The sequence below is a fragment of the Salvia hispanica genome, chromosome 5, assembly GCF_023119035.1.
Source record: "Salvia hispanica cultivar TCC Black 2014 chromosome 5, UniMelb_Shisp_WGS_1.0, whole genome shotgun sequence".
Lineage (NCBI taxonomy): Eukaryota > Viridiplantae > Streptophyta > Magnoliopsida > Lamiales > Lamiaceae > Salvia > Salvia hispanica.
Window position 1 is genome coordinate 4,069,273 of NC_062969.1, and position 13,555 is coordinate 4,082,827.

Below are 13,555 nucleotides of genomic sequence, written 5' to 3' on the forward strand. Positions count from 1 at the left end.
CTATATGTTGATTATATATTCACGTCTTCATCTTTTGTTTGTGAATTTAAAAATTCTTAAACTGCTCTGTGAAACCAGAAATGACTTTGCAGATAAATGTTCCTTCTTAAGCTGGTTTTGTAATTGATTTTTTAATATATTTAGGAGTATTATAGACGCCGGTGACTCAATTTTTCCGACTTTGGCTAATTACTTGCTTTAAGGTCTTCGGAGCCTGGAGCAAGGTGTAGTGCACAGAACATATCTTTCCAAAGTGAGGTTAAAGAGAAATTATATACTGTAGAATTAACTAGGTTAGTAATAAGAGAAACTAAACACACATAAGATGTACTAGCGCCACTATTACAGTTCTTCATGTGCCTTCTGCATTACGCTTCAGAAAGCCAAAACTTCTATTTACAATTACGTTCATCTTTGGTAATTCCTAGCCGATTATCAAGTGCAAAAGTTGTGAAGAGAGACTTTCAATTATGTTTCTCTTTTGGTTTTCTGCAAGAAAATGGAACATTTCTCGAGCTTGGAAGGATAAGTGAGGTTATAGTTTCAGTTTTTTAGAATGTCACCTATTGAATAATTGAGAGGCCATGTACCTAGAGCCTTTACTTATGATGATCTTGATATGATATTAGGTTTAAGGGAGAATCCTTGTGTTTGACATACTTTTCAGTTGTACTTTTGACTATCTTAAACCTGTTTTGAATCCTGGTTCAAGAATATAGAATTTTCTTGTGTATGCGGGATTATGCTCGTTCTTTTCAGCAGCTGCAAAGCTACTTTTTCGTATAAATTGAAGATGGTAATGTTTGTACCTTTATCCAGGGGCGAATCCACATGTATTTGTAGTGGGGCAATTGCCCCTGTTCAAAAATGTTCATCTATACTAATTTTTCTTTAAATTTGAATATTTGTTTGAGTTCCTTCTTAAATGCCCCTTCTCAATTCTTCAATTATTTGCTTAGGTATATTTTTGCCCCTCTTGAGTTTAATTCCTGGCTCTGCCCCTGCCTTTATCCCATTTATTTTTGATGTGCTGCATGAAATATTTTTCTTGGGGTTTCTTAACTTGTTCTTTCATTTTATTTCATAGTCATTCACTTGAACTTGTTGATCTGCTGGATGGAGATACAGCCCAAAGGGATACAATAGTAACATGATTTTCTGTTTTCTATATGCTTTCAGGTCAATTTAGAAGCAAGTGAAAAGGTCCTGGAACTTGAACAGAAGTACAACGAAATACGGAAGCCTGTCTATGATAAGCGAAATGACATCATTAAATCCATTCCTGATTTCTGGTTGACTGCTGTGAGTGGTTTATCAGATCTAATCGATTAATTAAGTGTGGCTTCTAAGCTTGCAAATCCTTCCATTGCTTGAAAATTTGTCATTTCTTACTAATATTCCCTTTTCTTTTGCAGTTTATGAGTCATCCTGCACTCAGTGAACTTTTGACTGATGAGGACCAAAAGGTTTTCATTCATTTATTAAGAATGGACTACATTTAATCATTGCTTTTGTATGATCAATTTAAGTTATTTCCTTTTTTCTTGTGCCAGATATTCAAGTATTTGAGTAAGCTTGAAGTTGAGGATTGCAAAGATGTGAAATCTGGTTACTCCATTACGTTTGTGAGTTTTCATCTTTGCCAGATCTGGATGATGTCTGATGTTGAAAAGTATGATTTATAAATTCGTTGGTCAATCCCTTGTTTTTTTTATGTCAGCACTTCGAGTCCAATCCTTACTTTGAAGATGCTATACTCACAAAGACCTTTACATTCTTTGAGGAAGGAACAACCGAAATCTCAGCAACAGCAATAACCTGGAAAGAAGGCATGGTAAGAATCCGTTTATAGCTTGAATAATATGCCCCTCTTCTTTGCATACAGATTGAGTTCATTGTGAAACTTTGGCATTTGAAGGGCATTCCTATTGGTGTTGCTGCTGAAGAGAAGAAAGGAAACAAGCGGCCTAAAGCTGATGAGAGGTTGGTACCTTCCATTTTCCTCTTCTATTATTCATATTTTCTACAATGCTTATGGGAGCTGGTAGAACTTGTCATATGCTCATCTAAAGTCTTATTCACTTCATATGATTCCTATATAACTTAAAAAATAAATGGATTGTCTGATATAGATAATAGTATAACTTCTCAGTCTTTGTTTAAGAAAGTTATAATACTATATTCTTGTAGCTTCATATGGACCCTTTTGGCTTTTTTATAAGCATGAAAAACATAAGCCTGTAGAGTAAACACTGTCCTCGCTATTTACCATCAACCTGGTATTCCCTTATGATAGCAGCAGGAACCCCTCATTTTTTTAAACAATCAGTCCTCTCTTGTTCACCATTCTTTTCACCCCCCCTTCCATTGGTGCAATGATTGGAAAGGGAATATAGAGAAGAAAGAAGGATGAGATAGGAAAATGTGGAAGGAGGCAAAAGAAAAAGTATATCAGCATTAGTTCTGTGGGAGACTGTGAAAATTAAAATTGTGTGATTGTACTGAATGAGTGTCCCCTTTTTTCACTGTAACAATTATTTAAAATACACTGTAAAGTACAGCTTCTTTTTGAAAATTGTGTGATTATCCTCAGTTTTTCACTGTGTCATTTATTTCTTACATTAAATATACTGTGAAATTGCAGCTTCTTTTCCTGGTTCAACAACATCCAGCATAGTAGTAATTTGGAAGAGATACATGATGAGGTTAACTTCTCAAGCATATTGTTGAATGGGCCTAAGCTATTTACATACCTTTTTAAACAAAGAATACATTTTTATGTATTTTGTGCCTTGCCTCGTACAGCAGGTTGCTGAAATTATCAAGGATGATCTATGGCCCAATCCCCTTAGATATTTTAACAACGTATACATTGCTCCCTGATTTCTTCTTTTTAGGTTTTACAAACTCATCCATCTTCCAAATACTTCTAGTCCACTTTCTAACTCTTCACTTTTTCCTAAATTGATCTTTCTTTAGGAGGCTGCTGATGAAGAGGGGTCTGAAATGGATGATGATGAGGTAAGAAAATACCCTATACAACTTGCCTCTTCTGGAGGAGGTTCTGTAGATAAGTTATAAACTCATAGAGTCATAGCATTTGCTTGCTGCTGCTTTCTCACTGGATTCCTTTGAATTACTGCTTAGTTTTTGCAACTGGTGCCTTCATTAGGACTTCCTAGTTCTAAGCTGTTATTTGTTTGTTCGTTAGCTGATTTGAATGCATCTAGCCTTTAAGGCCTGTTTATTTGGCAGAATTCTGCACTAATTCCTGATTTTTTTAAATTCTCATGCTTGTTTGACTTTTTTTAAGTAACACGAAAAGTAATAGTATGAATCTTGAAAACAAGGAAGTTGTGCAACGTTTTAGAACTTTTATTCCCTTTCTTTTCAGGTATTCATTTCTCATTTCAGAATGGGTACATATTTAGATATTTATTAAACTAGTACAAACTATAATGATAATAATTATAACTATGTTATTATTGTATTCCCTCCATCCAAAGATAAGCGAGTCACATTCCTTTTTGGGGTGTCCCACTATAAGTGAGTCATTTCTCTTTTTAACAAAAAATCGTATCTCTTACTTTATCATCCACCTACTTTATTCTCTCTTTACTTCTCTACTTTTTCTCTCTCTCATACTTAACTCTCTCTCTACTTCAACTCTTTAGATATCAATTCCTTAAATCCCGTGCCCCAAAAGAAGTGCTTCGCTTATCTTGGGACGGAGGGAGTATCAGTTAATAATTTAGCAAATTTTAATGTAATTTTTTTAAAATTGTGGATCATGCTGTTATAACAATAATAACTATAAAAATGATAATTGTTGTTATTATGTACTCCATTGTTTACTATTATTGTTATTATTATTATTATTATTATTATTATTATTATTATTATTATTCGATCATGTTTTAAGTTGTAGTAGTATTTATTATTTTTCTCAATTAATAATTTATGTAAGAAAATTTTACTTTGACTATTACGTCTATTAGTCAATCGATGTTAACTAAACAATATAATTTGAGAAATCATTTCCAAACACATGATAAATAATCTATCTTGAATCATATTCCTGGAAATCAAAATACAATCATATTCCCCAACAATTATACTTTCTGGTCAAGGAAATGGGCCCTTAGTGGTTTCTTACTATCACTAGCACTAAGAAAATGTCATGGATTTGTACTTGCGTGAACTCTGGTGTGGTCATTGGTGGTACTACTACTATCCAGGTGCTAATATATTTATAGCTCCTAGGCCTCTTACTGACAGAGATCCTATGACAGTGCATAATGTTGAAGAGTGAAAATCTTGATTTCGACTGCTTTATGATGCTCCTCAATCATTGCCCCCAAATCTATTCACGTAGTTAAGAAAGATAAATTTTATGTAGTGAAGATATAGGATCCCTATCAAGAAATCTTAAGTCAGCCTTATTCTGGATATACATGAAACTAAATATTGTCTTGTCAGTTGAAGGTTAGTCTCCTGATAATTTGGGCCTTGTAGTGCTGAGTCCTATGTGTACTGTGTCCTAAAATGCAAAGCTTTCGCCTGCACTCAATGTCTTTCTTAGATGACTTGCTTTAGGTTCACCCGTTATAACTTCTACAATTGGTTAAATGATACAAAGGCCAGATGCCCAGAATGCTAATGATTTTATTGAGTCTCCAACTAAAATTACAGTTTGTGGATTGGCTGCTTGATTCTATCAATTTCTTATCAGGCGTGGGATTTCTCCATCCCTTCTCAAATTAGACTTCAACTATTTATGAATAATTATTTAAGCATGTCATCACACATTGCTGAAAAAATCAGCTAATCGTTCCGGACAAGTTAGTCATGTTCCGTGTGTCATGTTAACATCTGTGCAGGACAAGGACAGTGATGGCTCTGAAGATGATGATGATGATGACCAAGATGATGACGAAAATGAAGATTAAAAAAGATAGGCTATACTCCAGAAAGTTCTGTTTACTGGTTTCCATAAACTATCATGTTTCTGTAAATTCGTTTATAGGTTTCTGCAGGTTTTAAACCTAATTGTCTCTGCTTGAATTCGTGTGTCGGGTATTCACACTTCTAACTCGTGCTATCTACTGATAAATTCCGTGTCCATGCCATGCGTTCATCCTCTTATCTAGTGATTAGATTAATTATATTTTTCTCCCATATTCCAAATTTTCAGGCATTTTGTTTTCTGTGTGAATAGTTAAAAGCTCTGTTATATGTGTGATATCTGCAAATATCTTCTCCGGGGGCAGCATGCCTTGAGCCATTATATCATCAAAAGTTCCCTCCCCTTCCCCACTAGGCTGCAGATGTAAGACATCTCATCCCAGGGTGATATGTTAAAGCAAGATCGAGCTGACCACACTCGGCATACATGTCAGTCAAAGCATTGGAGACAGCTCAAACACCGGCCCCGAACAGACATATCTAGTGTGCAATTCGTACAATCAAGAGTGCGCCTGTTCTCCCACAAGCAGGGAGCACATTGGTCAGAGTTATGGAATTAGGAACTTCACCACGAGCTTGCATCTTTTAAAGCATCTGTTGCAAGCCCATTCCGAGTTAAGTTCCCAAATCCCAATCATCGTGTTCCACGACACAATGTTCCAATCATCCGTTCCAGCCCAAGGCTTTTTTAAGCCCCAACCATGATGTCTGCCTATGATTATTACTAATCGAGGTATGCTTATAAAAATACTGAGAATCGAATCTATTAAGGGTCCGTTTGTTAGGGTAGACATTGTTATCTTGGAGTTATCGAACATAAAACGACTTGAAATTTGTATATTTTTTTTATCATATGTTGCCATATCTATGTTCCCTACGTAGGAAGACTTTGAGGCCAGCCTGAAATTGTATGGCCAAAGCCGATCCAGAACATGGAGTTATATTCTGTTGGATTGGGAAATCAATAGAAAATAAAGGACACACCCACACCGACGTAAAATGGACATGAAGCGACGTCGTACTTCCAAACACAGGCTAAAGTAGACAATTATTTGGGCGCCTTCTACTATTTGTGGAGCTAATTCAAGTTAATTGATGGATGTGACTTCAAATAATTGATGCTTCATGTCTCTCTACACATTACATATATGTATTGTTTTTGTGTGTGTGGAGGTAACAGTTGTATTGTATAGTTGAGATGGCGTCAGCTCTTTTTCTCTTCCACTCAACTCCCATAGATTCCAACTGTCTCCCTTTTCACATCTTCAACCAACTATTTATGTTTCACTATATATACATTCCATAATCCACATCTAGTCGATACAATCTACCTACTTAATTAGCTAATGCTAATTCAATTAGTACTAGTATATCTTACTCTCGTTGTCTCATTTCATTCAATTAGCTTATGCTAATTAAATTACATTTTGTCTATTTCAAAATTTGGATGATCCAACCACTCACTTTTACATCACAACTACACACGTTTACAATACACTTTAATCGTTTATCCTACTTAAGGGAATCTATTTGCACAAACTAGTATTTTGGAGTACTAAATTGAGAGCCCTCACTGAAAATCAAGAAACAAAACTATATATGTGGAATGAAAAAGGAATGGAGAGAGAAATGAAAGTAAATAAATCTGAGGGGAAGTGGTGGAAAAGGAGAAGCAAAAGGAACTGGTCCACAAAGCCAATCACATGGCAACACCCACCTTCGATTTCCTCACTGCTTAGCATTCTTATGGTTGGTTGATTAGACAAACAACTTATCATGTGTTATATGCTCTTCCAACATCATTTATATTTCTATATTATTTTGTCTCATTTTTACTTCCACTATTTTTCTTATTTCAACATTGCCAACTATATATAATACTAGTAGTTAGTAGTATTTCAATTCCAATTCTTTTTTATATGGGTGTTTATGATACGCATTGAAAAGTTTAGATAATGTGGAGATGTGAAAATGATATTTCATGTGGCGAATGTGATAATGATATTTGATCTCTATACGAGGGAGATTAATGTGAGGGTGATTTATTGATTATGATTTTTATGTATGTGGTGCTTATGATTTAATTAAGTAGTTATATTTTAAAATTTCTTTAAACTTGAGAGTAATGTAGAATGTGAAATTTTTATCTGCATGTGGAGGGAATGTTCTTGTCCTAAGGATTTTTATTATATTTCTCATTCGATAAAAAAAATCTAACAAATAGAGAAATTCAAAAATTAGGAAATAAAATTTTTTTTATGGTAAAATTCTGTCAAACAACAAACAGAACTACAGAATTGGAAAGAATAAGCACGAGATTGCCCAATTTTCTGATCTAGGTTGGGCCCAGAGTTTAAGGTTTGATGGAATTACGACCAAGTAAGATTCGACCCCTTTTTATTATTATTTCTACACATATGTAAAGAATTACCCATATGTGATTATAAATGGTGTTTTTGATAGCAGAAATATACTAGTTTGGAAATGTTCTAAAATCATACTGATAAGCAAATCGATGAAGCTATTTTTTTATGGTTTAATTGGTCTGGGCAATTTGACAATTGATCAACCGAAACAATGTAGGAACTATGAAGTATATACGCACAATATTTAGTCCAATATTTTTCAGTTAGAGGCAGCTCATCAATATGAGATATGTTGAATCGCAAGAATTTTTTCAATTTGCTATGGCTATATTAATGTCATACCAAGCATTTGTTTGCGGACGAACCTGACCGACCCGATTTTAAAACACTGCTACTAGGGGTTGAGAAAAATATCGAAAGACTGATATGCCACGTCTCAAGAATGTAAAAAAAATTCCAAATTTCATTTTATTGTAATTTTTGATACCATAAGATATCATACCATAAGATTTCGATACACTCACATGTTTCTTTACTTTATTAAATCTATATATTATTTATGTTAATTATGTTTATGTCTCTTTCTTATGCAGACATTAAGTCATAAGATTCTCAAATTTTATTTCCTGCTTAGTTCACTTTATCGACTATCTACTTTGAAAATTAATATTAAATTAGTTTGTATTTATCTCAACTTAAATATTCGTTAGTTGTAATTAAACTAATTCTTAAATTTGGAGAATTCAAATTAAATTGATTTATTTATAGATTTGCTAGCAGGATGCAAGTTTCTTATATTTATCGGGACATTATTATATTATTTTTCAATTATTAATGTTGGAGTTTTATACTTTTATCATTTGGGTGTTATCTTTATATTTGAAAATGATATTTTCTTTATAATTTATATGAAACGATATTTCCGATATAAAACAGTATTTTGATTTATTGTTCCAAAATTTGGGGTACTATGCCATTTTTAGTATGCCAATTTTCAAATACTAATGTTATTTATTGGATAAAGTTTTGAATACATAGAGAGAACTATAATAATATAAAAATCAAATTAGAAACTTAAGGCCCAATTTTTTATTGATTTATTTTTCAATGAAATTTCATTCACATTTCATAATTCCATTTAAAGTCTATTTATTCATCATTTACATTTCAATTATACTATATAAATACATGGGTCACTATCTATAGTACATGAAAAATACGTAAATTTCTGTAAAAATTCTTCCAACACTGTTAATTATTAGACTTGAATTGTAGGTGTGTGTTTCATCATGAGTTGTCGTAGTCGTATATGGTGCTGTCAATGATGTATTATTGCTTCGATTAATTTTTTTTCGATTGGTAGCAATAAATACCGACATGGCTTTTATGAATGAATGAATAGCCATAGTTAATTTCTTTTAATTTTTCAAGGCTGGAATTTAGGTGTTACACTATTTATTTGTACAACACTTCAGAGACAGTTTCTATAAAATACTCATTTACAGCCTCATTTCATGATTGGGTTGTTGTGGTGAAAAATGATAATATTGGAGAATCTTGTTGTGATGCCAATTGAGCTTCGATTTAAAGTAAAAATATATCATTTGATGGATCTTGAGTCTAGCTAAAAACAAACCATTTCATTTAATATATGATATATATAGTTTGAAACTAATGATTGAATAAGAAAAAAATGGTAAATATTAGTTGTGTGAATATGTCAATTAAGGGAATTGGACCATCCATTTTTATTGCGTTGGATTCCTAGATTTTTCGGTCCATTAATTTTCAAGCACATGCATATTTTAAAACAAGTACTAGTATATATATATAACTAAGTCTATTCGCGCCAAAATATATTAATTATTTCAACCTTAACGCATTTATTAATCATCTTATTATGCGACTCCTTTTAATAGAATCTCTAGACTCTAGCTAGTTGTAAATGTTCAAATATAGATAATGGATCATCTTTGTCTAAACAATTTTGGTACTAGCTTATGAAATATTATGATAAAAGTAGTCCTATTTTTTCCAAATCATTGATCCTTTGTTTCACATTTCTTCAGCAAATCAAATTGTAAAATTTAATGCCTTTCTCATTTAAAAAGTAAAAGTAAATTACGTACATGTGCAAATTAATTCCGTCCAAATTTCGTTGATGATCTTCCAAATTACACAGAAATTACTTAAAGTAGAATTCGATCATATTTAATTATATCAATAGAAGATCAAATGTCAAGCAAAATAATTTGAGCATATATGCGTGTGTTCAACTTAAAAAAAACTTATAGTGGCCACATATCATTATAGTACATTTTGTATTTATATTAAATTAAAGAACTAAATATAGTTAATTTTCCTGCTGTAAACAAATTATACAAGTACATTTAATTTTTGGATAGAGAACGACAACCAAAAACTTCACTATACTAATTCCAGATATAGGTCATCAATTTAAATAATTTAAATCCAGATTTTCGCCTGAACGAAGCCCATAACCTAATAATTTCATTTAAATGGGGTTGCTTGTTTTTTACTTTTTAATTATACGTTCGACAAAGAGAAACTTTATATGTGGATACATTACATGCTGGGATTGATATAGCTAGGCAGCAAGATATATATAATATATTTATATAAATTTATTACAATGATGGAGCATAGTGGTGAGATGAACAAATTGCAAGTTGGCATTGCAGATAAAAAGTGTGATTGGATAATTTTTTTCGAAATTCGTAGGTTGAGTTTGTCTTTAAAAAAGTTGGGCGTGCGGAGTATGAATTTGAAATTAATTATCAATGATTAATTTAATTATTAGGATTGTTTGGATTAGTGTATTTAGTATCATGCATATTGGATTTGAATCTCATTAATTAGTTCCATTTGAAGCTACAGATTTTCGAAATCAGCGTTTTCCACTTAACGAATAATTCAATTGGCATGTATTAATTCACTCACTAAACATAAAGGGCATGCATACTTCTTCAAATCGAGTGCATATAAATGTGACACCTTAAGCTAATATCTAATATTCTAATATATAGTACGTTTTCATATAACTGTAATTGTATGCTCATACATATTTTTGATTTTTTACTAATCCTTTCACAAATTAAAGCCACGAGCAATTATCATAGGAAACACTTTTCTCAATATAATAAATGTATTTGTAAAAGATGGATCGTATGCAATATAACTTTCCCTAGAACTATTCCTACTTTTGGTTTATATCGCAGAGCAGGGAGACTCTTTAGATTTGGCTTCCCTAGAGTCGAAGATGGGCTTTGCGTATTGTGTAAAGAAGAACCAGAAACAAATGACCATATCATTTTTAATTGCAGATTTTCTAGTAGCATGTGGTATTTTGGATGCAATTGCTGGAATCTCACCTTTTGCATGCCCAAAGATCCAATATCTTGTTTTATTACATGGATGGACACACCGTTCAGGAGATTTGATAAGAAAATTTGAAGCTCTCTCTTCTCCGTGATCTCTTGGTCAATTTGGCGGCTCAGGTTTAAAGTAATCTTTGAAAAGATGAAACCAAATTGGGATGTAGAGAAAAAAATACTCCCTCAGTCCCCGAATACTTGACACAGTTTGCCATTTCGGTCCGTCCCCGAATACTTGACACAGTTCACTTTTTCCATTTTTGGTAGTGGACCCCATATTCCACTAACTCATTTCTACTCACATTTATTATAAAACTAATACTTTAAAAGTAGGACCCACATCCCACCAACTTTTTCAACACACTTTCCATTACATTTCTTAAAACCTGTGCCGGGTCAAACCGTGTCAAGTATTCGGAGACGGAGGGAGTACTTCTTTAGAGGCTTGGATATTATGGATTAAAGGATGGTGTCCAAATTTTCCTTACTCGCCCGAACAAGTATGCGAAGACCTACCTAAAATTAGAGGATGGTTGGGACACAAATGAAGTATACCTGGTGAGTTGTGGCTTTTCATCTTTGTTGTGGATGTTTGGCACTTGCTAGTAGTTTTTAGTTTGTCGGGTGTTCCTTTTGGGTTGGCTTTGTTTGCGGTGGTAGTAAGTTGTGCTTGGTTTGATGTTTTTGTGGTTTCTTTACTTTTGGAGAGCTTTAGTTTTTTTTTCAAGTTTTGCACTCCTTTGCTCACCAAGTTTTTGCTTACCATATTGAATGATTTGAGCCTTTTTTTTTATAAAAAAAAAAAAAAAAAACACCCCAATATAAATTCACACACGCCACAGTTATAATACCTCCAACAAACATAAAATATACAATACAAAATTATCATTTCATGGTCTTTTCTTGTCAAATTAAATCATAAATCCTAGATCTATTGATACCCAAAAAAGTTTCAACATATTCAAAAACAAAACAACCAAACATTCATCACAATACACATAATATGTAAAGATTATGTCATAACCAATAAAAATTACCTCACATATGCTTCAATTGACCAAAACCCAACAATTTCTTTGTATTTTTTGTAATATAAAGGGTTTAAAATGCAGAGGAGTTGAAACACGCCATTAAGATTTGTGTCTTCACTTTTAACATGCTACCAACATTGGCGTGTTTCTTGTTTGCAAAATATATAAGGTTATTTTTTAGATAATATACACATATTCGAATTTTGCTTCCCATTTACCTCTAAGAAAATTACATCGATATTGGGGTTCTCTTCCCCCTAAGCATGTCTTTCTTCTATAGTTCTAGTAATGTTAATTCTCGCCTCTTTGGAAAAACGAAAATTAGACTATAAATAAAAAATTACTACTAATAAAGTTAACATGAGAGCCGTGATTCACCTTTATTTCCGACGCACGTTGGGATTACATCAATCCTATTCCTTTTACAAGGATCCTTTTTTTCAACATCTCATTAAATTATATGTAGAAAAACTAAATTGACCATAATATCTTATTATTTTTAATATTGTATAGAACGACGAATAGAACGGCTGAATTGCTTTGCAGCGGCTATGGATCTTCCAAACGATCAGAGACGTTCTTCGCGATAGTCTGCCGAGAGAATACAAAGATATCGAATGTTCTTCTGACGTCAGGGACCATAACCCTAGCTTATATTTATAATAAATATAAACCCCTTTATTTTCTATTCGGTCCCTCATCAAATAGAAAATCCAATATGGTATCTACACTTATTTCCATAACAAAATAAATACACTTTAGCCCAAACTTTAATCTTTATTGGATCACTTTAATTGGGCAACTGAAAGATAGCCATACACATTAAATTAATCATGTGGAAGCCCAAAATTCTATCAATCTCCCACTTGGGCAACACATGACACCAAATAAATGTGTACAAACCGAATGAGCGCTCAAAAGTGCTATCACATAGTGTATTTCCGAACAATCTTAATATCAACCATATCGACATAGGACTAAAGGGGCAGTCACCATATTTTTTCATGATTAAACCCATCAGTAATCACATATGCAAATATAATCAACAACAGATCAATTATGGTATCATACATGCCTATTTCCAACTGGTCCTCCCAAATCCTTATTGAGATCAAACCAAAACCAAATAACATAAATAATGGACAAAAGAAACACAATACTTAATTTCTGTAGAGAATAACATGAGTTTTATAACTACATGTTCAAAACACAATATAGAGCAATAACCAAATTAACTACTCCCACTAAACGGATGTCCTCAAATGACAAAACACCCATATGGGCTACATGCCCATGAAAGACGTTAGGTGGTAGTCCCTTAGTAAGCGGATCTGCAATCATCAAATCCTTTCCAATATGTTTATATTTATAATAAATATAAACCCCTTTATTTTCTATTCGGTCCCCCATCAAATAGAAAATCCCATATGGTATCTACACTTATTTACATAACAAAATAAATACACTTTAGCCCAAACTTTAATCTTTATTGAATCACTCTAATTGGGCAACTGAAAGATAGTCATACACATTAAATTGACCATAATATCTTATTATTTTCAATATCTCATTTATATTAAAAGTATATCTAAATGACTTAATCAAATGTATTCTAATAAAAAACTAATCACATTGGTTAATTTAGTCTATGGAGATATATAATGTGTCGGCGTTTGTGCGAACCTTGAATAATGCAGTTGACGCAACACATTCAATTCCCCATCACCAGTTTCAGCTGTCATCTTCGTTTTTTCACACATCATTTTCATCAACCTTAATTGATCCAATCCTAAACTCA

General features: G+C 32.7%; 1 protein-coding gene across 1 annotated transcript in view; it reads left to right on the top strand.

Annotated features, from left to right (window-relative positions):
* The window catches only part of LOC125189246 (NAP1-related protein 1-like), a 9,550-nt gene extending 4,428 nt beyond the window's left edge, over positions 1-5,122 (top strand). Inside the window, exons 2-10 of the mRNA XM_048086541.1 lie at positions 1,157-1,302; positions 1,416-1,466; positions 1,554-1,625; positions 1,721-1,834; positions 1,919-1,983; positions 2,645-2,705; positions 2,809-2,865; positions 2,980-3,021; positions 4,881-5,122. Coding sequence (XP_047942498.1) covers positions 1,157-1,302; positions 1,416-1,466; positions 1,554-1,625; positions 1,721-1,834; positions 1,919-1,983; positions 2,645-2,705; positions 2,809-2,865; positions 2,980-3,021; positions 4,881-4,949 — 677 coding nt within the window. The 3' untranslated portion in view covers positions 4,950-5,122. The remainder of the gene's footprint in view (positions 1-1,156; positions 1,303-1,415; positions 1,467-1,553; positions 1,626-1,720; positions 1,835-1,918; positions 1,984-2,644; positions 2,706-2,808; positions 2,866-2,979; positions 3,022-4,880) is intronic.
* The last annotated feature ends 8,433 nt before the right edge of the window (positions 5,123-13,555 follow it).